Source organism: Cynocephalus volans, chromosome 5, assembly GCF_027409185.1.
Source record: "Cynocephalus volans isolate mCynVol1 chromosome 5, mCynVol1.pri, whole genome shotgun sequence".
Taxonomy (NCBI): domain Eukaryota; kingdom Metazoa; phylum Chordata; class Mammalia; order Dermoptera; family Cynocephalidae; genus Cynocephalus; species Cynocephalus volans.
The window spans coordinates 145,912,993-145,939,836 of record NC_084464.1 but is presented as its reverse complement, the minus strand read 5'-3'; the positions used below and the strand labels follow the sequence as shown (position 1 = coordinate 145,939,836).

Below are 26,844 nucleotides of genomic sequence, written 5' to 3'. Positions count from 1 at the left end.
TTCAAACAAATTCCCAGGTGATGCAGGTGCTAAGGGTCTAGAGGTACAATGGTTTGGGTCAGAACTTGTTTCTCAAACTTGAAAGTTCATGTGTATGAGGGTATCTTAAAGAGTTCATGGAAAAACAGAATTAAAAGATACAAAAATCTTTCCATAGACCTTATGAAGACCCCTTGTATACACCACATTTTCTTTATCCATTCATTCTTCAGTAGACATTTAGGTTGTTTGCACATCCTGGTTATTGATAATAGTGCTATAATAAACCTTGAGGTGCTAATATCTCTTTGAGATCCTGATTTTAATTCTTTTGGATAAATACCCAGAAGTGAGATTGCTAGATCACATGGCAGTTCTATTTTTAATTTTTTGAGGAATCACCAAACTGTTTTCCACAGTGGCTGCACCATTTTGCATTCCCACCAATAGTGCACAACAGTTCCAATTTCTCCACATCTTTGCTGTAACTTGTTGTCTTTCTGTTGTTGTTTTTGTTTTGTTTTTGATTATAGCCATTCCCATACAATGGAATATTATTCTGCTTTAGGAAAGATGAAAATATCACAGTATTCAACAACAGGGATGAAACTTAAAGATATGCTAAATGAAATAAGCCAGTCACAGAAGGAGAAACACTGCATGATTCCACTTATATGAGGATCTAAAACAGTGAAACTCATAGAATCAGAAAGTGAAATGGTAGTTTCCAGGGTCTACAGTCAGAGGAAAAAGGAATATTACTAGTGAATGGGCACAAGTTTCAGTTATGAAAGATTGATAAGTTCTAGAAAGCTACTGTAGAATATTGCGCCTATAGTTAACTGTATTATACACTTAATATTGTTAAGAAGGTAGATTTCATGTTAAGTGTTCTTACAATTAAAAGAAAATTGGGGGGCTGGCTGGTTAGCTCATTTGCTTAGAGTGTGGTGTTGATAATACCAAGGTCCAGTGTTTGATCCCTGTTACTGGCAAGCTGACAAAAAAAAATTCATATGAATTATCTACGATCTTAAAGTTCATATGAATTATGTAGGATCTTGTAGAGGTTAAGATTCTAATTCAATTTTAGTATAACTAGGGTGGGGCCTGAGATTCAGAATTTCTAACAAGTTCTTAGGTGATGTCAGTGCTATTGGTGGAGCACATTTTGGGTAGTGAGAGTTCAGATTAGAATCCAGTAGTTCCCTCATCTGCTGGGTATCTAACTCACCTGGGGAGCTAGCTGTCTACTTAGCCCAAACTTTTCATTTTAATCTTTTAGAAGGAGAGTCCAGGAATCCGTATTAAACAAACAAACAAACAAACAAGCAAACAAACAAACCTAGTTGAACATGAGGCACACACTTGACTTAAGGAACCAGACTTACATAATATCAAGTAATACTAGTAAGTACTCAATTATATTTGCTTGTGCAATACTGAATTCAAGAAGGTTGAGAGGTGTAGAGAAAAAATGGACAAACCTTACAATCCTGGACTGATATATAGTGGGGAAACAAGCTTTTTTTCATATATAAAATAAAGAGAAAGTAATACAAGTAATCTGAAGTCTGAGACTGAATAAGTAAGATTGCCTTTATTTTAAACAAACATTTACATTTACTACATATAGGAGTGGCCCACCTAGAAAGTCACTCTGTGATGGTCTCCCACACATTTGTCATGCCTTCCATATTTGCTGTGGCCTCCATCTGGAATATGTTCCAAACCATTACCCCACCCAAGCTCTCCCAAGTGAACTGTCCTCATCCTTCCTGTGCATCAAAGGATTATCTGTTCTTTTCACTGTTAATTATCCTGGCAAATTAGTACATTCATTTATTTATTCAAAAGCTTACAATTATGCCAAGAAATGTTCTAGACACTCCAGGTACAATGATCAGCAGAATAGACAAGTTTCTTGCTCTCTAGGACTCTGTATTATAGTGGGAACAGGATAAATAATCAAAAAGAATCAAGTAAATGAGATAATTTCAGATACTTATAAATTTTATGAAAAATAAAATGGGAAAATGTCATGTAATGAATGAGGAATAGCCGATACCCTAAGCAGCAAACCTACCCTGAAGGACATATTGAAAGTAGTGTCATGGATGACCAGTTTACCCAGGACCATTCACTGAAAAGACCATCCTTTTTCTACTCCTATGCAGTGCCACTTTCATGTTAATCCAAGTCCATGTATAAGAATGGCTCTATTTCTGCTCTCTCTCTTCTCTTTCATTAGTCTATGCATCTGTACTTGCACCAATTCTTACATGATTATTATAACTTTATTATAAGTTTTCTTTACTGATAAATCAAATCCTCTCATTCTGTGATTCTTCTTCAAGTTTGCATTAACCATTCTTGTTTCTTTACATTTCCATTTAATTTTAGAATCAGCATCTCAAGTTTTACAAACATACCTGCTGCAACTTTTGTTGGAATTGTGTCGAATCCATAGTTCAATTTTAAAAGAACTGAAAATTATACTAACATTGAATCTTCGAAAATATTTACATGGTATATCCATCATTATGTAAGTCTTAATATCTTTCAATAATATGAAGAGGTCTTAAGTTATTTGTAGCTGGTATATAAAATCATAACTAAATCAATTTGTGTATAATGAAATGGGAATTAATGACTGATAATTCTGAAGGTTACTTACAGAATTGCTTTTTCTATATATACAAATATAGTTTTCTTTTTACTTTCTAATTCTTTACATTTTATTGCTTTCGCCTATGTTATTTCACTGGCTAGGACTTCCAATATAATTGTGAATGAAAATTGAGATAGTGGGGACCCCAGTTTTAAAGGGAAAGTTTTCAACATATCAGCATTAATTTACTGTAATCAACTTTTTGTTGTAAAATAGTAATAGACATATAGAAACGATGCAAGCATAGCACAGAGAATTCCTGTTTCCCACACCTAGTTTCTCCTGTTAACATCTTACTTTAGTAAGGTGCATGGTCACAATTAATGAACTGATATTGTTACAATTAACTAAAGTCCACACTTTATTCAGATTTCCTTACTTTTGACCCTATGTCCTTTTTCTGTTTCGGCATCCTGTTCAGGATACCGCATTACATTTAGTCAACATGTCTTCTTAGGCTCCTTTTGACTGTGAGTTTCTCAGACTTTGCATGTTTCTGAAGACCCTAATGGTTTTGAGGATACAGGCCAGGTATTTTGTACACTATGCCACAATCACATCAGAGGTACATATTATCAATATGACTCAACACAACTGATCTTCAACTTCCTTGCTTGGCTGAGGTGTTTGTCAGATTTTTCTGCTGTAAGATTACTTGTTTTTCCCTTTTCCATATTGTTCTCTTTGGAATGAAGTCACTATGTGCAGCCAACACTTAAGGAGTTGGAGTAATGCTACACCTCCCTAAGGGAGAATCTCTAAAAAATATATTTTTAAAATTCTTCTGTATGGGAGAGTTACTTATTATCCCTCATTCATTTATATATTCAATACTTTATTCATGTCAGTATGAATTCACAATATATCTTTTATACTTTGTCTTACAATCCTATGCTTGTTTATTTATTTATTTTTTGCTCTTATTGTTCCAGCTTTGGCCATTGAAAGCTCTTTTAGGTGGCTCCTGTGCCTCTTTGATATTTCCCTATCATTGTAGGTTTTCAGTTCTTCTTTACTTTACTACAAGATAGTCCAGTGCCATTTTTTTTTTTTTTTTTGACCAGTAAGGGGATCGCAACCCTTGGCATGGTGTTGTCTGCACCACGCTCAGCCAGTGAGTGCACCAGCCATCCCTATATAGGATCCGAACCCGCGGCCTCAGCGCTACCAGCACTGCACTCTCCCAAGTGAGCCATGGGGCCAGCCCCCAGTACCATTTTTTTTATATCTCTTACCACAGTCCTAAATGAGTCATTTGTCCAAGAGCCCTGACTCCTTTCATTAGATAATGATGTCAGGAACTAAGATTTTATTCTTTTGTATGTGGATATACAGTTTTCCCAACACCATTTATTGAAGAGACTATCCTTTCCTCACTGTGTGTTCTTGACACCCTTTGTTTAAGACCAGTTGGCCTTGTGGGTTTATATGTATGGGTTTATTTCTGGGCTCTCTATTCTGTTCCATTTGTCTATGTGTCTGTCTTTATGCCAGTATCATGTTGTTTTAATTTTGAAATCAGAAAGTGTGATGCCTCCGTCTTTGTTTGTCTTTATAAAGATTGCTTTAGCTATTTGGGATCACTTGTGGGTCCGTATGAATTTTAGGATTGCTTTTTCTAGTCCTCTGGAAAATGCTATTATAATTTTGATAGAGATTGTTTGTATCTGTCAATTGCTTTGGGCAGTATGTACATTTAAATAATATATATTCTTCCAGTCCAGGAATATGGGTTATGTTTCAATTTATTTGGTTTTATTTTAACTTCTTTCTTCAGTGCTGTGTAGTTTTGAGTATGTAAGTCTTTCATCTCACTGGTTAATTTTAGTTCTCCTTGTGGAACTTTCAGTAGTTTGTGTCTTTTAAGAAATTGGTCCATTTTATCTAAATTATCAATTATAGTTGTAAGTATTTTATTTTATTTTTCATGCTATTGTGAATGGAATTGTTTTCTTTTCTTCATTTCCTTTCAGGTAGTTCATTGTTAGTGAATAAATTGCAACTGATTTTTGTATGTAGATTTTGGATACTGTAACTGTGCTGAATTTATTTATTAGTTCTAACAGATTGTGTGTGTGTGTGTGTGTGTGTGTGTGTGTGTGTGTGTAGTATTTAGGGTTTCCTATATATAAAGTCATGCATCTGATACAAAGTTATTTTTACTTCATCCTCCAAAATTTGGCTGCCTGTTATTTCCTTTTCTTGTCTAATTTCTCTGTACAGGACTTCCAGTGCCATGTTGGATAGAAGTGGCAAGAGTCGGTGTCTTTATCTTGTTGCTGACTTTGGGGAAAAAGCTTTTATTTTTTTCACCATTGGGAATAATATTAGCTATGAACTTATCATATATGGCCTTTATTATGTAGAGGTACTTTCTTCCATACTTAATTTGATGAGTGTTTTTACCATTAAAAGGTGATTCATTCATTCACTTTAATTCTTTAATTATTTAGAAGTAAGTATTTTTCTTTTGGCATTCTGTCTGCAGCTCCAATGGTTCTATATATGGTATTTCATTGTAGTTATTTTCCAGATACTCTGTAATTTGGGGTTCAATTTTCTTTTTGACCTGAGATATATCTCCAAGTTAGGTTTCTTTATTTAATTTTGTTGTGTGACTTCTGCTACTTTCTGATATCACCGCTTTGTGAAGAATGCTGTCAACTCTCTATTTTTAGGAATTAATGTTTTTAATGGCTAGTCTACAGTCATTTTTATGACTAAACTTTTTCAACATTAGTGGAAAAGAAGATATATCATTTTTTTGAGGAAGTGTGTGTGTGTGTGTGTGTGTGTGTGTGTGTTTGAAGAAGATCTATCTTATGTTATCTCACATTTGCTTGAAGAAAGTTCAACTGAAGTCTCATACTACAAATTTTATTCTCCAATATTTCCTAGAAATTGTTTTATTAATATTGATAATTTATGTAACAACATTCATAACTGCTAGGTCCTCATTGTAGATTTCTCTTTTGTAATAAGTTGTTCTTCTGTGTCCCATTTCATGTTTTTTTGCTCTGAATTCACGTAGTTTGATATTTGTGCTTTACTTTGGTGTGTCTGCATTACCTTAATATGTCTTTGTTCATCTATCATTTTCAAATTATGAATCACTTTATTTTAGCAAGTTCTGAGCATACCAAATATTACCTCTCCATTGACCATTCTACTTTTTGTTTTCTCCGACATTTAAAACATTTTTATTTCCATTACTTTTTGGAATCTGGCATTCTATATCCCTGAAGATATTTTTTGCAGTTTCTTTTCCTTTGTACAGCTTGTGATTTGACCTTGGTTTTTCTAATATTTTTCCTACTTCAACTTTTTTTCTTGATATGTAAAAAATGAGCAACTGGTTTGGGGGTGTATGTTTATTTTTCACGGCTGCCGTAACAAATTAGTGTACCACAAACTAGGTGGCTTAAAACAAGAAAACCATACTGTCTCACAGTTCTGGTGGCTAAAAGTCCAAAATCAAGAGTGTAAGCAAGGTTGTCATCCCTCCAAAACCTGCAGAAGAATCCATCCTTTCTTATTCCTAGCTTATGGTGGTTTGCTGACAATCTGTGGTGTTCCCTGCCTTACTGATAAACCACTTCCATCTGCCATCTTTACATGGTGTTCTCCCTGTCAGTGACTTCAAATGGCCATTTTCTTATAAGTACATCAGTCATATTGTATTAGGAGCCCACCCTACTCAAATATGCCCCCATCTCAACTAATTACATCTGCAATGACTCTGTTTCCAAATAAGGTCACATTGTGAAGTACTGGAGGTTAAAACTTCAACGTATTTTTTTGGCAACAAAATTTAACCAGTAACAGACTAGATCTGCCCTAAACTCCTGATTCTGACTCATCTCTGTTTTGGGGTTTTTGTTTGTTTGTTTATTTGTTTAAACTATTGCTCCATTACTAAAAAGTTTGGCAATATGGTTGGTTATATAGCTGCACTTCAGTAAAATTTTCTGTGGTTAAGTATTTATCTATCACTTTTGGTCCCTGTTTCTATCTTGTAGTTTTTCTGATATCTTTGTATAAACCCTCCCCTTGTTAAAAAGTTGAGATAGCTAATAATTTAATTTCTCTTAAAATGTGATATATGTTGTTTAATACCAAAATGCTTTTTTAAGAAGAAAGTCATCTTGTTCCATTAAATAGCAGTATGATTTTGAATTTGGTGTATGATACCTCACCTTTATGTCAAACTTAGTCAGTTTATACTAGAGAAGAAATTTTAGCCAACTCCCACTGGGTCCTTAAATGCAATTTTTTTCATGCTGTTCCAAGCCCTCATGTTTTAAAGAAAATATCCAATATGTCATGGCTGGTGAACTTCATTCTAACATTTGCTTTAGTAGTTACGTTATAATGTGGCAGTTCATTATTCCTAAAGCAGAATTCATGTATACCTTAAATATTAGAACATTAATGTTAATTATTTAACAAAATGAGTGGGTGGAGATCCTAGAGAACTCCATTTGACAGACCTTGTTTCTTTTTACCTTCTAGTTCACCATTAATTTCGGTCTGAAAAGGAGAAGGCTTCAAAATGTACTTACAAGTATGTCATTTAATAGAGGTTAAAGGACAGACTCTTTTACTATATGCAGTTCCAAAAATATCACTGCTAAAAGTAGTATTTGGAAGCTCATCCATTAATGAGAAAAGAGTGAGCTTCCCTTCTTTAACTGTTGACTTAATATATTGCATGAGGAATTAAAGTAGAAGAGAAAACCTGTACTTGTTCTCTCTGAATTATAAATACAGGATCTGAGTGCTGATATTTCAGTGGTAATTCATGCCCATACTTTGAATAAAGTTGGTGATCACATCAGACTATGACACCAACAAGTCAGGACAGCTTTAAAGAACCATGTGTTTGTTACAGGAGCTGGTTACAGGAGTAGATTCCATGTACTCTGTATCCAGCTTAGTTTGTTTCATCCTTGAGCTATCTTAAAATATACATGGAGTAAATTCTTTGGGAACCTTCTTAAAGTTGTGAAGTGCCTTAAAAGTCTGCTACAGAGTGTAGTATTTATTTCATGTTTCCTCTATAGCCAATTAAAAATCTGTTCTGGGAAAACACTGAAGTAGATATTGGAATATGTAAATACACGAAAAATATCGGAACATAATATTTTAAAGTTAGCACTGATTTAGCAGTCAGTCTTTATCTTACATGGGGACACTTTGAAAAAAAATGAAAATATAATATGAATCTTTCCATGAACTTTTTGAAGACCCCTCATATTGAAACGTGTCTTTAAATGTTTGAACTTAAACTGCCTACTAATTAGCTGTGACCATTACTTGAGCATATGATATGTTTAGCATGTATGTCCTTGCAGAATGGCAGAAATATGTTTCCTGTAATCCACTTTGTATTTTAACCATAATTCCTTACTATATAGTGTCAACTACTGCACATATTACACATTGTCAGCAACATGCATTGAATTTATAGTTAAATCATCATCCTGTCAAACAGGATTGGATAGAAATATGCTCAGGTAGTATCACAAAAACAATCTCGAATATACATTTGATTTGGTATTATTCTATGAGAAATTAGATTCTACTCCCAGTTATTAAATTCATTCTGAATGAAACCCACATGAATTTAGTACTTTACAGCACTATGTCCACCCATTTTTTTGGAGGGCATCTAAATGTTTGTAATAAAAAAAAAAAAGAAAGAAAAAAAAAAACTGTAGGAATTTATCTTTCACTAAGATAGACCAGAGAAACAGTGCAACAGTATGTTAAAATTGAAGCCATATTCAACTGACATTATTGTAAGACTTTATTTAAAACAATTGCTGTATTCCTTTAAACTCCAGTAGGCTCTCAAATCACAATTTAACAGCATGACTAATGACATACTAAAGCCTTGAAAGCAAAGCTGTTACAAAGAGAGAGAAATGGCAGAGAAACATTTAGTGTGGTTCAAAAAATTCAGGAAAAAAAATCATGCCACTAAAAGACAGCATTACATGTTATCTTAGAGTTAATAAAATCATAATTTCTTTAAATTGTAATATATAAACACTTAAACCTCAAGGGCAGGTTTGGCAGTGGAAAGAAGATTGAATGACGAATTTGGTTTACGAATGTTGGTGGACAATACTAGGTGGTGTTCAAGTGACCTTTTGGAATTAGTAGACTGAATTACTAGTATGTAAATAGTACCAGCAATACTTTATTTGTAACTCTAACCTGTGTCACCCATACTCATACCCTCAACTTTCCTTCCTCATTCAGACAGATCTTGAAGGATCAGAGATAAAAACAATCATGGTTTTGTATATTCATCTTTAAAAACAGAATCATATAAAAGAAATGGGTACTTCACATAATTTACATGCATATAAAGCCTTTTCTTTAAATTGCACAGTTGTCTATTCTTGAACACTGGTTAGAGTGAGGAATGACAAACAATTCACCTCATGCAAATGTAGATATACATTTTTACTCTTAGATGGATAATTCCAGCTACTAATCTTAAGGAAGTTGGCTGATTTATTAAATAAACTGATAAACATACGATCTGAAAAGGGCAAAATTGTCTGTGATGTTTATTAAATATAAGAACAAGCAAGATAATTCAAACTAGTTTTTCTTAAACATTATGTTCCAAAAGGGAATGCTCCTTTTCATTTTAATAATAGGGTAGGGAACATAGTGACCAGTGTAAAATGAATTAATAAAACCTGTAATACATTGCCATAAAATGTAAACATTGTCTGAAAAGCTGTCAGCCTTGACCAACATCCCCAATTCCAGCCATTAAAAGCAAGAACTTGGCATTTATCATTCCAGAATGATTCACAACGTTTTTAAATTCTGCTACAGTTTGAATATGTCCCCTAAAATTCATGTGTCGAGCAAGATCCCCACTGTAACAGTATTAAGAGGATGGGAATTCCGACTACGGTATCTGAAAGGTGGGGCCTTTAAGAGGTGATTGGACCATAAGGACTATGCCCTTGTGAATGAATTAATCCGTTCATGGAATAATGGGTTAAGGGTCTAATGGGTTATCAGGGAGTAGACTGTTGGCTTTTTAAGGAAAGTAAGTAAGCACGGAAAGAATGCTCTTCTCTCTCCTTGCCACGTGATACCCTGTGTAGCCATTGGACCCTGTAGAGTCCCTACTACTAAGAAGGCCCTCACCAGATGTGCCCCTGGACCTTGGACTTCCTATCCTCCAAAACTGTAAGAAAAAAAAATTTCATGTCTTCATAAATTACCCAGTTTCAGGTATTCTGTTATAAGCAACAGTAAATAGACCAATACGTATTCTTAATAAATATTTTAAGAAAAGTGTTATATTGCTGCACAGAGTCTCCTAATATAGATACACAATTGTCCATTTTATTTTTCACCTATACAGAGCATTTAAATTATTTTTAATTATTATTATTTTTTTTTGCATGAAGTCTATGCAGTATATTGGTCACATGCAATGGTGCAGTGACTAATCTCTATATTCTTCCTCGTACACAAAGTAAATGTTTATGGTTAATAGTAAAGACAAATACAAATTAAAAATAACAGGCTTAATCCTCCCTATGAACATAGGAGACTCTCCTAGTACTCCCCTCGACACTCCCCAACACACCCTACTCTGAGAGTATTTACATTAGAGAACTTGCAAGTTCTTTCTCCATCTCTTTGAAATGTGTGTAAATCTTTTTAAAAACTAAATTAGCCCCTCACCAGCTTTCTCAAGGACTTGGGAACCATCTCTTTGAAATGCAGGCATCAAGGAAAGTAGAGCCCCTGTCTGTGGGAGGGTAGGAGCCTAACTGTGGTAGACATCTTGCACCAAGTCCCCAAACTACCTCCTGTCATAAGGATAAAAGAAGTTAATTTTTGGCCAACACAAATGGTCACCCATTACCAGGTGAATTTGGGATTAAGCGTGTGTGACAAATGGTCCTGTCATGTTTTCTTAATTGAGGACTAGTTATTTTTAATCTATGCCATGTATGCCACGTGATAATTGTACTTGGCTATGTAAAAGAGATTTCTTTCTGTCTTTGCAATCTCTCATTGCATTGCCTGTAATGTGCATCACATCCTAGTTCAATGCTTATTCAATAAAAATTTTTTTAAAAAAGTTTTCTTTCTCTTCTTTTTTCATGGAGAGGTTTTCTGGGCTGGGAAAGGTTTTGTTTTTTATTCTATTCCCGAAGGACAGCAGTTCCACTTCTCAGCAAGACATGGACTAAGAGTGTAAACTGAATGGTAATTTTGCAGGGAAACTTGTATCTTTTAAATTAAAATCAGCCTAAAAGCAGATTAAGGATACTTATTTTCCTATACATTCACTAACAGCACGGATATATAATCAGACCTATTTTTTGTGTGTGAATTTGATAATACCTTGCTTTACTATTTTTTATTTCTTGTTTACTAATACTTGGCACATGAATTGCCTATTCTGTAAAAATGCTGGTTTTACATACTTTGCTTATTTTAACTTGTTGTCTTAGTTTTTAAAATTATTATCCTGTTTATTCAGCTAATAACCTCACCTAATTAAATGGTTTGCAAATATTTTTTGTTACTTGTTAAAGTTTTGCTTACATACTCTTGCTATACAAGATATTTTGATATAATCAAATGTATATTTTTTCCTCTTTGGCTTTCAGGATTTCAGAATCTAAAAAGGATTTTCTTAGCCTAATGTCAAAATTTTTCCACCTATGCCAAAGTTTTGTAGTTTTATTTCTTGTTTCTTTACTATCAGATTAATTTGCATATTGTATCATTCTGGAAAGCAGTGAGATAGAACTACGACTTACTTTTTTTCCAAAAGGCTAGCCAGTTGTAACAATACGTGAAGATTAGTCCAGCCTGTCAGAACTCTCAGCCTCTGTCCTCTTTAGTGAATGAGAGCAAATTTATACTGCTTGTCCGTTGTTTAAGATGTTCAGACTCCTTAATAATAATGACTTACAAAAGGAAATAAAAGTGCTGTATTTTCAAGAGTGCTCATATTTTGAGTAACACCATAGATTTCAAACTGATTAGCTCTTGAACTACTCCTACATATTAGAGGAGGTTTTCAACATGAATTTCACCAACTTTTTTTTTTTTTAAGCAGATTTTGGAGCCCCATCTCTAGAAAACGAACTCAATGAGCCTGAAATTGAAAGGTTGCTCAAGAATTTTTGTTAAGCAACTCAGGTGCTTGCTTCATAGACAGATTTCAGGAAACCAACCACATTGTGAAAATTCACAACTTATGATACAATCACTTTTAGAAACATTACTGGGTTACTGATATATATAGTTGATGAGAAAATTGGTAATGTCACGATGCCTGAAACTCATGCAAAGAGGAGATACATATCCTTTTCATTCATTAAGTACTGTATACTTTCTGTCAGTATTTCAGCTAGTTTGTGTGTACATATGCGTGTGTGTGCGTGTATATAAAGGTAACTGACTTTTCAAAGTGAGTAAGGAATCCAAAGTAGTCTCTTCTTTCCTTTAACTGTCATGTAGCTTACCCTTAATTCAAATTTTATGTTCAACTTATAAAACCAAATTGTGGCAAGAATATAGGAGTAATAAAAAATCTCAGTTTTATTTCTAAATTGCAAAAAATTATAAATATAATAAACTATCTCACACTGAAATACAGAATCCTGAGTGTTTACAACAAAATGATAATGAAGATACTGTCCATCCTTAGAAATACCATCAGAGACGATAATAGATATTGTAAAGACAGGCAAAGAAAGTGTAGTAAACCTGATATTGAATCCATTCCTAAATCAACATAAAAATGATGGATTTCTTGTAAAAAGGAAAATCAACATATTAAAAAAAAAAATTCAAAGGAGACTTCAGTCTCTTTTGGTGCCTACTTAGAATAAGCTTTTTATTTCTACCATTTGGGATTTGGCACCAACATCTCGAACCACTTACACTAGTGGACCTAGAAATAATAAAGGTTAAAAAGTTGTACTTTGTATCTAGAGTAGAAAAAATTTTAGAGTATAACAAATATTTCTTAGAAAACAAGATTTCATTCTATATTTTTTAAAAAATTAAGAGGTTATATTAATTAAATGATAATTATTACTTAAATCAGGGTTTTCTATTATTTTACCTCAGAAAATCTGGTTCTACATAGATACATGTCCAAAGAGGACAAAGTGGTTATTTTTACTTAAATATATAACCTATAAACATATTTGTTATTTATGAGAAGAGAAAGGTCCATTTCATGGTTCATGACAACTACATTTATTCCTAGAATACGCCAGTCAGCATAAAGGCAATTCTACACTAGCTCTTTTTCCCCCCTTGCTCTCAATAAATGCATGGATCTTTTCCATTCCAGTTCACTAAATGTATAAGACAAATTTGGTCAATATCTCATTTTGTGTTAGCTTTGGATTGTGTCACAAAACTCAAAATATCTTTGATACAAATAAATTGGAACCTGCAGAGCAATATCTAATCCTTAAAAATAAAGGGTAAAAATGAACAGACACAAAGTTTTCTAAGGCAGAAAAGTGTATCCCATACTATTTTTATTGAATTCCATTAATTCAAAAAATGTCTTCAGTCAAAATATTTTTTCTTTTCCTTCACTGGGTTAAATGGTAATACATCGTGAGTCTGCCTTAAGTTTCTAAGGTATTATACTTTAATGTCCCAAATCTTATATAAAACCATACATGACCTAGTTTCTTTCACAATTCATATTCTAGAAGCTCAAATTTAATTATATACGCTTTAAAATAAATTCTCTCTCGACCATTACCATTCCATATTTGAGAAGACTAACTCCAGCAGAGAGAATTACAATAGTGATATGAATCAGGCCCTCAGTTATGAACATAAACCCACAGTAGGAAGAGTAGAGATAGGACTAGGGAGAGAGAAGAAGAAACATTCATTTATATTGTTTCCAAGTTGTAGCAACCTGATCCAGAAGGAGAAATCATGCTACAGGTGTGGTGTGAGTACTTTTTGAATAATGAAGGAGGGCATCTTAATGTGTTTAAGAGGAGTGACCACATGCCACACCAACTATGAGTGGTGAAATTATATGTAAGGATAACAATTTTACATGATGTACCAAAATTTTGAATAGAAAATTGCTAAACAAAGACTTCAAACCTTTGTGGCTAACAGAATCTGAAAACCTCACTCAAAAGTGAAGCCGGAATATGGAGACAAAATGCAGGCTCAGAATGACCTTAGGACTGCACATAAATTGGAAGTCTTACCGAATCCTGAGAAATTGTCATAGTAAAAGTGTTTAAAAGGATGTAAACATTATCCTTAATATGATGACAATAACAACAAAAGCCTAATTGTCATCTGTGAAGGTGCAGACCACTAGCAGGGAAACTTCTCCAAACATTCCATTTTCTAAAAAAGCATAGGTGCCCAGTGGTGCTGCCATTTTGAAGTGCTGCCCGTGGGAAGATTGACAGCACGGCATACCATCAGTATCCCAGTCTCAGGAACGTGCTCAGAACTGAGGCAGGTACATGAGATGCAGAAGCAATTTCAGCAACACTGGGATTTACTCTCTGCTTTTGCGGCCTCCTGATCCAGTTTAATCGTATCAACATCTTTTTCTTCATTAGCAAAACTTTGGTGGCACGCAAGAATATTCTCTACTAGGAATCGGGCGGCTTCATCTATGTTTATGTTATCCTGCAATGCAAAAATAAAGAATAGGATCAATTTTTAGGACTAATTCTTGAAAGAAAGTATTAAGAATATTAATGGGAACTAGGAAAGTACACCAGCTACTGTCTTCTCTAATACTAAATTGCCTACTAAGGGTCAACGCTATTGACTAATGTGGCTATGAAAATAACCCTTTTCTTTTTACCAGGTACATCCTTTTGATGTTCCTAGTTTAAAATCTTGCCAATGAGGTTCAATGAACTATCTCAATGTCAATAATGAACCAGCCTCCTCCTCTGGGATACCACTCAAATAGATGAACACATTCAGATTGAAAAAGTCCTGCCCTTTAATATTTAATTCAAATATCCAGGATACGTTGTGAAAAATATTTTAAAGGGTTCCAACCACACTAAAGTATGGTAAATGCATCATGTCGCACCACCATCTAAGAATACAAATTATCACTTTTAGTTGTCATTCATAAATTAGCCTGAAACAATGTTGTGAGTGTGATATACATTCAGGGCCTCCTAAGGACTGACTGGCTATCATAGCATTTGTATGACTGATAAATAAGTTGTCACTGAATAAACAATAAGGAACACATAGCAAAAATTGTACTTACCCTTTATAATTTTTTTTCATCTTTGAGTAATTTCGGACTTACAAAAATTTTGCAAAAATAGTAAAATTTCATGTATACCCTGGTACCATCTTCCTTATCACGCTACTATCTTAGATAACCAGAGTACAGCTATCAACATCAGAAAATTAGATAACGGTACTGTGTCAATGTTAATCTATCAACCTTATTCAGATTTCACCAGTAATCTTAATGCTCTAGTTTGATCCAGGATCTCAAGCTGTATTTTGTTGCCATGTCTCCCTGGTCTCCTTTAATCTGTAACAGTTCCTCAGTCTCCTTGCCTTTCATGACCTTGACACTCTTGGGGAATACTGGCCAGAGTATATCCCTTAATCTGAATCTGTTTGATGCTTACTTATCATTAAATTCAGGTTATGCATTTTGGCAGGAACAAAACATGAGTGATGTGTCCTTCTCAGTGTATGAGGAGGCACTTGCTTAAAGTCCTCTCTGCCAGGCTTCTCTGCAAAAAAGTTACTACGTTTCCCTTTGTAGTTACTAAGTACAAATATATAACTATTGTATTTGTCTCCACAGTTTTCCCCACTAATTTTAGCATCAATGAATTCTCTAAAAGTATTATTACTATGGTGTTTAATAGTGACTTCCTTTTTCCATCATTCATTCTACACTTCTTAATTGAAATTCTACCATTAGAAAGAGATTTCACTTCTCCCCCATTGATTTATTCATATTGTGGATTATTATTTTATTCTGCAAGTTAAACCCATTCCAATAGTTATTTACTTTGTTGATGAAATTGTCTTAGATGTTTGTAAGCTTCTGTGTCTTTGGGACACATCTCCATCATTTTGTGAGTGCTTCCTTAGCTTCTGGCAGCACAAAATGTCTCAGGCACATCTTTACTTTCCTTGTCCCATCCGCCCTGGAATAGGTCCTTTCTCTAGGGATCCCAGGCTCCTTTAACTGGAGAATGGTATTTAAGAACCAAATTCTGAGGACTAGGTAAATTCACTAGTTCCAAGGTATCATTGCTTCTAAGCCCTCTCAGCAGACAGAGCTAGTAAACATATGGATGTTTACATATACACATCTATATCTACTTCTTTGTTTATCTTTCTGCTTATACATACACACGTGTATGTGCGTGTTTGTGCACTCACACAAATGTATATGTTATACATATATATAAATCCTTAAGTTCATGCTGATATCTCCAGTCCAATTCAACACCACTAGGTTCATTGCAGTCTTCTCTCTTACTTGTAAATACCATTCTGAGACAGTGAGAAACCTAGAAGGGTTGTGCTATTTATGCAGGTATCCATCACAGCATCAGCACAAGGTTTCATGCCCATGCTCCCAAGATAAATATTAACTATAATTCAAGTATTGATCTTTTAATGTCCCCACCATCCCCATTATACCAAACAATTATAAAAATGCTCTAACTGCATTTAGAAGCAATTCATTAAGAACAAAAGTCCCCATATGTTAGTTAGTGTACATAGTCAAAAAGTTTCAGATTAGAAATCTATAATTTGCCATAAACTTCATGAATTTACAATTGTCTATTGGCTATATTCCTTCTAAAATTATGACCACTGGAATTCAAGAAAAAATCAGATTTGAAGTTAGCTGTTGGACAGCTCAGAAGTACAGCTATCAATGATGCTTAGGCAGTATTTTACTCCTTGACTCAAATTTTTAACATAAATTTTGTATTACTATTATTCTCTTTGAACACTTCTGATTTACTACTAAGGAAATTCTGCAGAAGGCTTTTGTAATATATTTGTGGGGAAGCACAGGACATACTTTAACCAATTTTTACTTTTAACCAATGCTTCCCTCTAATCTCTACCTGTAATGCTACTTATAAATATAACAAAGCTGATGATTTCTACAGTTTCAAGCTACAGGTCATATGTCATCATCATTTATGAATCTTTTGTCTAGATTCTGGACACAAATTTGGATTTGTTACCTGCAAAAATAATTCAAATGAAACGTAAAACAGAATGTTATCTACACTACATTAAATTCTTCCACCAAATCTCATGCTCACATAAACATTTACATATGCTGCTATTATTTTTCCATCAAAGCGAGGAAGGAAAGCAAACCACCCAACAGACATATGAACAGACAGAGGGCATGTCCTTCCCTAAAAGAAGCCTTTCCTTCTGCAATGCCCTACTTCATGTCAGGCTTCCTCAGTGTCAGGCTAAGTGCTCACGCAGCACCTGGAGACTTCATCTGTCTTCTACCACTACTTTTTATTTATGAAAGTAAATTTTAAGATGCTTTAATGTATGTACTTAGACAAATAGCCTCTAGCTTAGGAGTATGCACTCTGGCTCCAGTAGACACTCTGGTTCCAATGACTCCATCATCACTCAGTATTTTTGGAGTTGCTCTTTATACAGTTTCTTACTGCTTTGCTTTCCTCATTCTGATCATCACTAACATCAAATAATTTTTCAATTTGAGGGTAAGTTTCTAGTAAAGCTAAAATTACCTGGTGGTGGTCTTCAGAATGAGATAAGGGTCTTGGAGTAACAATATACATATATATATATATATATATGAATATAAAAATATATATAAAATAAGATTTTATATATATAAATATAAGATTTTATATATATATATATATATATATATATATATATATATATATATATATATATATATATATATATTCCACAGAACACATACCGAGAGCTGGAACTGTGTCAAGGTTACACCAAGTTTAGAGTATAGAGTTTATTTGTATTTAACCGCTTATGTGAAACTTCCAATGAACATAATCTCTACAGTATTTTGTATTTATGATTTCCACCTTTCATTTCTTGTATACCTAGACTGTTAAGATTTTCAAAAGCCACCTTAGTGGTTTTTCTTTTTTCTTCCAAAAACTTTATATTCAGCTTCCCACAATCGAAAGCTAATGTTCATGGAGCACGCCACGAATGTTCACAGTTTCCTCTTATTCAAATTCATTCAGACATAGTTAATCTAAATCTCCTCAAATATCATCTGACTAAATCTTCTCTCTGACCTTTTCGATGCATTCCTTAGTCCTACATGTGACATACATCTTCACCGGGGCATCTCCCTATATTTAATTAAGACTATTGTAAACATAATAAATGCTTGTGCTTGGCAAAACACCTTATCCTCCATCTACTGCAGTAGCATGAGAAGTACCTCAGTTAAAAACTCAAACTCACAGAAAATTATCATTTGCTATTTTCTCTAAATAATAATCATTTTTATTTTTCTGTAAAATCTGCCCTTCTAGTCACTTCCCATTAGCCAATTTTGAAAGCAGTCCTGCTGCAGACTAAAAGAAGCTATAACACATCCATGCTATGCTTTGCTTTTTCTATGCTTCCAAAAACCACTCACACAAATCCATCCTAATGCTTTATAGTTACAGCTCAGATTTACAAGCTAAACAGCAGAGCTGATTGATAAGTAAAGCTGATCTCACCTTTGCAGAGGTTTCAAACCATCCAGTGAAGCCATGTTCTTTGCAGAATTGGTCCATTTGGGGAAGATTCTGGGCACTGTCCTTTTTCTGGTCACATTTGTTCGCTAAAAGGACAGCAGGAATAGGGCTGCCATTTGGAAGATTAACTTTACTATCCAGATCACTTTTCCATTTTAAGACTGCCTCAAATGTGGAACCTCTTGATACATCAAAGACCACAAAAGCACCAACAGCTTCCTTGTAGTACACTCGGGTCATGTTGCCAAACCGCTCCTGCCCTGGAAAAAAATACAATAAGAAATTAAAACTTGTAAGTCAGATGGAGTTTATATGTAGGTATAACCAATCCCAATGACCATAAGAATAATACTATAAACAAATATCTCTCATTCCATACCAAAATGGACTGGTGGGATTAAGGATATCCACACAGAACCATGATCTGTAAAACAAAAGTGGCTGAAATTTGGTTTGAGTGTGTAATTAACTACTTTTATGGTCCGTGCATGTACAACACATTCTCCATAAACATCAGTACAACAGTAGGTCAAGCTACAAATCCATCATTTCCTCCTCCTCTGCCCTGGGTCTAAGAGAGGCACCAAATGAGAAAAAAAGAAAGCTGGGAGTGTAGGAATAGAGTCAAGAATAGAAGAAAATGAAGCCTGCAGGAAGAAGATAAGTGCACAGGGTAAAATGCCAGTTCAAAAGATTAGGACTGGACATGGGAGGAAGCAGCTCATGTTCTCAACGCATCTCGCCTTCATATGTGCAGACTCTACCCGCTTCTGACTCAATATGCAACATTGGTGTCCTCTAAGAAGCAGACGCATAAAAGGTATTATTTCAGAATAGCAAGTGGTACAACTGCTTGTGTTATGACAAGAAGGATCAGTTGCACAGTTTTTCAAATTTCACTGTGCTTTTTAAATAATTAATTTAAACACTTTGAAAAAAATCAACTGTTTCACATATTATATATGACTTTGCAATGCATTCTTTGACTATCTGCTATCACACTAATCTATGACATAGGAAGGACCCTTATCTTCATCCGATAGATGAAAAAGCAGGCAAAAAGATGGTTGGCCAGGATTACAGTCGGACAGATTAAAGAAGATAGGAGTATATTCCAGGTCTTCTGTCTACCACACACCTGTGGAAACAGGATACTAGTTACTCTGAACTATATTATAGTTGCCTTGACTTCTAAAGCTCATACCTTCAGGCTGTCATATTATTGTACTAGCTAGAGTACGAGGGAGAAATCGACTGCCAATGAAAGCAAATCTAAAATTTATAACCTTTTGATCTATAATAAAGACAGTATGATAGGTCACTTTCCTATTAAAACACACAATGAAAAACAAGCTTTATCTACAATTTACTGGTACATTTCATCTATATTTTATTTGTGCAAATGCAAAACTACTGAAAAATACAAACTACTTTCTTCTCCAAACTCTACAATGCCATCATACAAATTTATAAATTGGTTTCTGGAATAATGGAATAAGAATACAACTGTCACGCTTAAATGGATAAACTTAAAGTTTGTTTTCTTTGTGATAACTCCCTATATGTGTTTACCTGAAATGGCCCTGCATTTTATTATAGCAGATGATCATATAGGAAATCCCACTATCATGTTCATATTTTATTGATAAAATAAATCTGAACAGTCAACTATATAGTTCATTTGATCATGATGCTGACATTTATAAAAAGTTAGCATTACATCATTTTCCATAAACATACATTTAATAATCACATAGGACATGCTCACAGAGGATATACCAATGGTTCAAAGGCAATATCACTAATCTGCAGAAAGATTATAGAAACATATGAAAATGGTTCAGATCCCAATTTCAACCACAGGGCAGAAATTACCGAGCACACCTATTTTTTACAAATTCTTTAAATGTAATTTTAATTGACACAATGTAATTGTATATATATATGGGATATAATCTGATGTTTTGATACATGTATATGTTGTACAATAATCAAGTCAGGGTAGTTTAGTGTATCCATCACCTCAATTATTGAATATGAAAGAACTATGGCAACAAGAGAAATTAGCCTCATTAAGATAGTCTTAAATTAAGAAAGATTTAAACCTTAAGATTACAAGATAATTACAGGTAATAAAGTATTCCTTTCAACCATTCCTTTAATTTAGAAAAGAAGGTGGGATGCCAAACTAGGATAAGAATAAATATAGAAACCCCAGAAGCTATTAAGACTGTTGCTTTTCTTAGTAAATCACCTGTAAATCCCAAGTATTTCTTTCTACCAATCATACTGAAAATGGATAAATCATATTCAAATATTTACTCACTTAAGCTTTCTGGTAAAGCATAAGAAAATCAGAAATGTCTATGACAAGGATTTTTAGAGAAGGACGCTGTGGCTTAGAAATATGAATTAATTTTCCTTAGATCCCAAGGCTAGAATTCAAAACTCCCTAACAGTCCTGACATCGGAGAGCGTGCTTTTTTAAACAACCACACTATATAATGGTACTTCGAAAAGTTCATGGGAAAATATAATTAAAAGACGATATGAATCTTTCTATGGACTTTTTGATGACCCTTTTCATTACTCTGTTTCTGTTACTTACAATAGAAATACCTGAAACTGGGTAATTTGTGAAGAAACAATATTTATTGCTTACAGTTTCAGAGGCTTGGAAGTGCAAAGTCTGGGGAACACATCCGGTTAGGGCCTTCTTCAGTGGTGACATTGCAAAAAAGGCAGAAGCAAGAGAGAGACAGAGAGAGCTCCATACATGCTCTCCTTTTGAAGCCCCCAGAACCTGTGATCAGCATTAAACTATCCACTTATTAATCCATTTACTAGGGCACAGTCCTCACAATTTAATCGCCTCTTCAAGGTCCCACCTTACAATTACCATAATAGGATTTCCCACCCTCTTAACACTGTCACAGTGGGGGTTTAGTTTTTAATACATGGACTTTGGAGGACATCATTCAATCCACAGCGTTCCACTTCTAGCCCCTCAAGTTCATGTCCTCAAAGTCTTAATTAACTTGTTTCAAAAAACTCCAAGATCCCATCTGTGAAATCAAAACAAATTATCTACTTCCAAGATACAATGATAGGACAAGCATAGGGTACATATTCTGTTCCAAAAGGATGAATAGGCCAAAAGACAGGGTAACAGGTCCTAAACAAATCCAAAATCCAGCAGGGCAGGCATCAAATCTCAAAGCTGGAGAATTATGTACCTTGACTCCATGTTTGATGTCCTCTGCACATTGGTGCGGGAGTTAGGCCTTCACGTCCTCAAGCAGCTCTACTCCTGTGGCTTTCCTGGTTTCCAGCCATGCTTCAGCTCTCTCAGGCTGGTATGGTATGCTGGTGGCTCCACAATTCTGGGGTCTACTTGGTGGTTCTGCTCTCACGGCTCCACTAGGCATGGCCCTGGTGGGCTTGTTCTGCTACAACTCCAACTCCACATTTCTACTTGGCATTGCTTTAGTGAAGGCCCTAGCAAGCCCTCTGTGGTGATTCTGACCCCGCAACAGATCTCTTCCTCGGTTCCCAGGTTTTTCCACACATCGTTTGAAACTGGGGTAGAGAATGCCATACCTTTGCTGCTCTTGCATTCTGCCAGCCTGCAGACTTAACATCACATTGATACCACCAAGGTCTCTGCCTTGTACTGTCCACAACTGGGGCATGACCCACACTTGGTACCACTTTAGGCAAAGCTGCTCCAATGGGAGTGGCCTGGATGCAGGGAGCAGTGTCCTAAGGTGGCACAAGGCAGCGGTGCCTTGGGTCTGTCCTCTGAAAAAATTTGGTACTTCTAGGCCTCTGGGAGAAGTGGCCCCAGAGACTTATGCAATGTGTTCAGGGCCTTTTTTCCCTTCTCTTGATAATCCCTTTCTTCTGTACTAATTTCCTTAGCAAATGGTTGCTAGGCTGCACCCTTGAATTTGTCTCCTGAAAATGCCCTCTCATTCTCTACCACATGGCCAGGCAACAAATTTTCCAAATCTTTATGCTCTGCCTCCCCTTTAATTATAAATTCCAGCTTTATGTCATGTCTTTTCTGTCAAAATTCAGCATAGGCTGTTGTGAGTAGTCACGCAGCTTCACGAATGCTTTGCTGCTTAGAAATTTCTTCCACCAAATAATCTGGTTCATAACTGTTAAGCTCTGCACCCCATATAGCTCTTGGGCATGAACAGAATGCAGCTAAGTTCCTTGCGACTCTATAACAAGTTTACAATAAGCTCTTCATCATTTACATCTGAGACCCTCTCAATATGGCCTTTTTCTGTCCATATTTCTATCAGCTTTCTACTCACCATCATTTAACCAGTCTTTAAGATGTTCTAAACTTTCCCTTGTCTTTCTGTCTTCTTCTGAATGCTCCAAACTCCTCCAACCTTTGCCCAACACCCAGTTCCAAAGCTGCTCCCACATTTTCAAGTATTTATTATAAGCAACCCCCTACTTCTCTGGTACCAATTTTCTGTATTAGTCCATTTTTGTTGCTTATAACAGAAATACCTGAAACTGGGTAATTTGTAAAAAAAACAATATTTATTTTGAACAGTTTCAGGGCCTGGGAAGTCCAAAGTCCAGTGAACACATCTGGTGAGGGCCTTCTCTGGTGGTGACTTCAGCAATGCAGGGTATCACATTGCAAGAAAGGCAGAAGCAAGAGAGAAAGAAAGAGACAGCACACTGCTCATGGGCTCTCCTTCTGGAGCCCTCAGAACCACACCCATGAGCACCATTAAACCATTAACACATTTACAGCACATGGTTCTTCCAACTTAATCATGTCTTCAATGCCCCCACTATCACAGTGAGGGTTCAGTTTCTAATATACGGACTTTGGAAGACACAATTCAATCCATGGCACCCCTCACGTGGCAAATCAAAATAGTGTCAGTTATACAGTTAAGCAAATTAAAAGGAATGGCACTGACTGGGAAAAACAATGAAAATCACATATGTCTGATAAAGGACTTATACCAAGAATATATAAAGAACTCTCAGGACCTCAAAGTAAGAAGATAAAAAACCCAATTAATAAAGTAAGCAAAAGATTGGAACAGACACTTTATCAAAGATTGTACATGATGAAAAACAAGCACAAGAAAAGATGATCAACATCATTAATCACTGGGGAAATGAAAATTTAAATCTCAAGATGCTACTTCACAGCCCCCAAGAATAGCTACAAATAAAAAGCCTGACTATACTAAATGCTGGTGCGGACATGGAGCACTGGAACTCTCACAGTCATGTACGTGAATGCTCACAGCTGCGTTATTTCTAAGAGCCAAAAACCAGAAGCAAGCCAAATGTCCATCAACAGATTAATGGATAAACTATGTATATCCATAGAATGGAATACAACTCAACAATAGAAAGGATAGGAAGAAAATGATAGATACAAAGCAACAAACAGGAATGAATCTCAAAATCATTATGCTGCATAAAAGAAGGCAGGTAAGAGTGGAGAGTGGTAATACTATGAGTTTGTTTATAGCAAATTCTAAAGACAAAAACCATGACAATGCAGTAAGTGAAACAAATCAGTGCTTGCCTGGGGTAAAGCAGGGGAAAGGATTACAAAGGGACAAGAGGAAATACTTTGGGAATGATAGAAACATTTGCAATCTTTATTACAGCGATGTTAAAACTTGTCAAATTGTAGTTTACTGTAGGTCAATTATACTTCAATAAAAGCTGTAAAATTAATATCTACCACAGAAGGGCACTGGGAGGGTTCAATGTAAAATGCCTGCCTGTGAGTAGTCTAGGACAGAGTGTGGCAACGTATAGCCATGTCCAGTTTTATAAGAACTCAATTACCATCAATATTTTATGTATTTTCCATGTCTATTTTTGTTCTAAAATGGCACAGTTGAGTAGTTGCAATAGACAGGACATAGCCTACAAAACCTAAAATATTTGCTATCAGGCCCTTTACAGAACAAGTTGATGATTCCTGTTCTAGGGCATTAAGAATATTCTATATCCTGATTTGGAAGTGATAGGTAAAAATCCAAGAAGGTATACACTTGAGATCTCTGCATGTAAGTTATACTTCAAGTTCAAAAAAATGTAAAATGCCTGACAAGCCCTGCATAAATTTCAGCTAATATTATTACTAAGTGCTCTATAAGTTTATTGCATGATGAAAGACTGAGTATGCTTTTTAAAATGGCATCAAGTAAACACAGCAAAGCCTCAAACTTTTAGCTAGTTATATGCTGTACACTGTAATAGTGAAAATGATTTGCCAAGAAAACAAACTTGATAAAAGTACAACTGTATGAGGAAATCAAAATACCAAGTACCCAACATTCAGGCAACCCCAGGCAAGAAGAGTTCTGCTTATATATGCCAATTAGCTTTAGAGATCTTTAGGGATCACCTAAGTCTTCCCCAGCTCTAACATTGATATTTTAGGATCCTGTGTTATAACATTCATATTATAATACTGATTTTCTAAAGATTCTGGTGTCACTGAATCCAGACAGCAATAGGAATGAAATGTAAATGATCTAGCATCAAAAGGCCAAGACCATGATTTAGGGAAAAAAAAAACAAACCATTTCTAAAGGAATAGTAAAATATACTTCCTATTTTAATGAATTTGTAATCTCTTTTTTAAAAATTCTGAACTAATCCATTAATGCTTCAGAGATTCCAAACTGGCAAAGCAAGTGAAAAACAAAAATTTCGAAAGCACATGAAAATTAATGAGGGAGGGGGAAAGTTAAGATGCATTCACTTAAAATACCAGTTTTAACATAAAATTAAGGGTTGCTCTCTGAAAACCTAACAGGGTGTACCTAGATTTAACTGTGTTGTTTTAAAGGTTTATATGCATAAATATGCTAAGTTCTTCTACTTGTTAAACTTAACATGCTATAGCTACCCAAGTAAGAGCTGTGTGCTGTATTCTTTATTTGATTTTTCCCTGGGTAATTTTAGCTATTCCCTTACTATTGTCTAAAACAAAGGATTCCAAGGGAAAACATTAATAATGTTATGAATATCCCACTCTCCTCCACTTCTAATGCATGGAAGATCACACTTTTCTGCCCCCTTTAAATTAGGAGTAGCTATGGGATTAGTCTTGGCGGCTCCTAACATGTGAACAGAAACATTACTTCTTTTTTTTTTGTTTGTTCTTTTTGTGACTGGTCCAAGGGGATAGCAACCCTTGGCTTGGTGCGCCCGCACCGCGCTCAGCCAGTCCAAACCCGCGGCGGGAGCGCCACTGCGCTCCCAAGCGCCGAGTGCGCCACCGGGCCGGCCCAGAAACATTACTTCTAAACCTGCCAGTGGTGTTCTTTTCTTGCTGCAGTGAGACTGAATTCTGACCCTAAAGATGTCAGTGTCATGAGATGGTGACGCTTCTGTTTGCCTGGGTATTCAGGTAACGCCAATGAGAAACAGCCCTCACTCCCTATTATGGACATGTATCCAAAATGAGAAATAATTACTTTAAACCACTAAGATTTTCAGTGTGGTTTGGCACCCCAACATAACCTAGCCTATCCTGACAAATACAAGTCAGAAATGTCTTTTTAGCCATTTTTTTCCATTTAGAACTCACGATTATATCTCTTCTAAAAATTTTATATAAAGATCCTACTGTTTAACGTATCAGGCCCTGTACTAGGCCCTAGTGAAAATGAGACAATTGGTGTGATTCCTTCTCCTACGGAGCTCACAATCTTTTAGAGGAAATATACAAATTGGCATCATGATATGTTAGGTGTAATCACAGATATGCAGAGCACACCATTCATCGAGGGATGTAAGTTAACCTTAGCAGTCTTTTTTCCTCAAGATACACTAATAAGAAATGCCATCAAATGCTTATTCATTGTGGAATTACAGTATCTTCATAACTAGTTTTTATTCCTTTTTTCCATACTTTTGCTTTCAGCTTACATGCACCTATGCACACAGCACATGTGCAGTCAGCCTCCTCATAGTCCGTGCTCACCAGCAATGGATAAAGGGCTTCACGATAACTTCTGGATACCAATTTCCCAACAGTGGCTCCAGTCATCCCCCTAGTACGCAGTATACTACTTCCCCTTGCATAACACATTAGGAGTCAGCTTTCCATAGGTTTTTAAAAAAGGCTCAGGTTCAAACTAGTGGAAAAGAATTTGACATTGAAACTTGAATTTTATTGAATAAATTAGATTTTTTTTAGATAAGATATACAAGGAAGACACATTGTGATGTAACCAATCAACCACTTTAAATTTAGTCCATGAAGTCTTTATTATCCTGAGATTCTACTTTATACAAACAAATAAATAAAATGCCGGCAATTTCTCCCCCTTATTAAGTTCCTTCTGTGTACTGTACCAGGTACTGAGTGTCCTGGGT

General features: G+C 35.2%; 1 protein-coding gene across 1 annotated transcript in view; it reads right to left on the bottom strand.

Moving 5' to 3' along the window:
* Positions 1-12,771: 12,771 nt before the first annotated feature.
* RAB32 (RAB32, member RAS oncogene family) overlaps positions 12,772-26,844 on the bottom strand; it is a 30,564-nt gene continuing 16,491 nt past the window's right edge. Inside the window, exons 2-3 of the mRNA XM_063097705.1 lie at positions 18,433-18,710; positions 12,772-14,347 (exon numbers count right to left, since the gene is read on the bottom strand). Coding sequence (XP_062953775.1) covers positions 14,198-14,347; positions 18,433-18,710 — 428 coding nt within the window. The 3' untranslated portion in view covers positions 12,772-14,197. The remainder of the gene's footprint in view (positions 14,348-18,432; positions 18,711-26,844) is intronic.